Raw genomic sequence first — 1,027 nt, 5'->3', positions numbered from 1 at the left:
GGATAGAGGCAAAGGCCACTCGCAATGATAATGCTAAGACCGTAGTTGACTTTCTTAAAAATTCTATCTTTTCTAGGTATGACACTCCATTTTTACAATAAGCTCATAAGTGCACTTATGGAGAAATATGGAGTGACTCAACGAATTGCAACTGCTTACCATCCGCAAATAAACGGGCAAGCTGAAGTGTCGAATCGAGAAATCAAGTCTATTTTGGAAAAGACTGTTAAACCTAACAGAAAGGATTGGAGTTTGAAACTAAATGATGCACTTTGGGCTTATAGGACAGCTTAGAAGGGACCAATAGGCATGTCACGTTACCGACTCGTTTTTGGTAAACCGTGCCATCTCCTAGTCAATTTAGAGCACAAGGTATTTTGGGCAGTTAAGCAGTGTAATATGGAGATGGAGTCTGCAAGAAGGTCTCGGAAGTTGGACATCCAGGAACTCGAGGAAATTAGAAACAATACATATGAAAATGCTCGAGTTTATAAAGAAAAGACAAGGGCATTTCATGATAAGTTAATCACTAAGAAGCAGTTTTCAATAGGACAAAAAGTTCTCCTATACGACTCCACCTTAAAAATTTTCGCTGGTAAACTTCGATCCAAAATGGATAGGTCCATTAACTATTACTAATTTATTCTCAAATGGTGTAGTGGAAATTCAAAGCAAAGAAACTTGGAAGTGCTTTAAGGTGAATGGTCAACGACTGAAACCCTTTTACGAGAATTTTCAAATGCACACAGTTGAGGAGATTGTTCTCGAGAAGCCCAAAATTTGAATAACAGGTCATCAAGCTAACGACGATAAACAAAGCGCTGTTGGGAGGCAACCCAAATTTTTTATTTATGCAAATAAAATTTTTTAGAAGGTAAAACGGAAAGTGAAAATGCATGTCGAGGATTGGTTCTGTCTAAAGGAAAGACTTGGTACTTAAGAATGTCCATTATGACCCACCTCTCTTTCCTGGGAACTTACCTGGTAAACCTTTCAAGACAAAATTTAAGCCCCCACTTCAACCCAC

The 1,027-nt window shown here is 38.4% G+C and overlaps 1 protein-coding gene across 1 annotated transcript; it reads left to right on the top strand.

Annotated features, from left to right (window-relative positions):
- Positions 1–399: 399 nt before the first annotated feature.
- LOC105772064 (uncharacterized) lies at positions 400–784 on the top strand. Its single transcript, XM_012593407.1, has 2 exons — positions 400–595; positions 660–784. The coding sequence occupies exons 1-2, from the start codon at positions 400–402 to the stop codon at positions 782–784; spliced, it is 321 nt and encodes a 106-aa protein (XP_012448861.1).
- Positions 785–1,027: the final 243 nt, after the last annotated feature.

Source organism: Gossypium raimondii, chromosome 6 (genome assembly GCF_025698545.1).
Source record: "Gossypium raimondii isolate GPD5lz chromosome 6, ASM2569854v1, whole genome shotgun sequence".
Taxonomy (NCBI): domain Eukaryota; kingdom Viridiplantae; phylum Streptophyta; class Magnoliopsida; order Malvales; family Malvaceae; genus Gossypium; species Gossypium raimondii.
The sequence above is the reverse complement of the archived record's forward strand: the minus strand, read 5'-3'. Positions and strand labels throughout refer to the sequence as shown.

Bases quoted from the DNA above. Each gene is read 5' to 3' on its own strand.
- LOC105772064 (XM_012593407.1), top strand. From the start codon at position 400: ATGGAGATGGAGTCTGCAAGAAGGTCTCGGAAGTTGGACATCCAGGAA. The intron at 596-659 runs GTAAACTTCGAT...CAAATGGTGTAG, and splicing joins CACCTTAAAAATTTTCGCTG to TGGAAATTCAAAGCAAAGAA.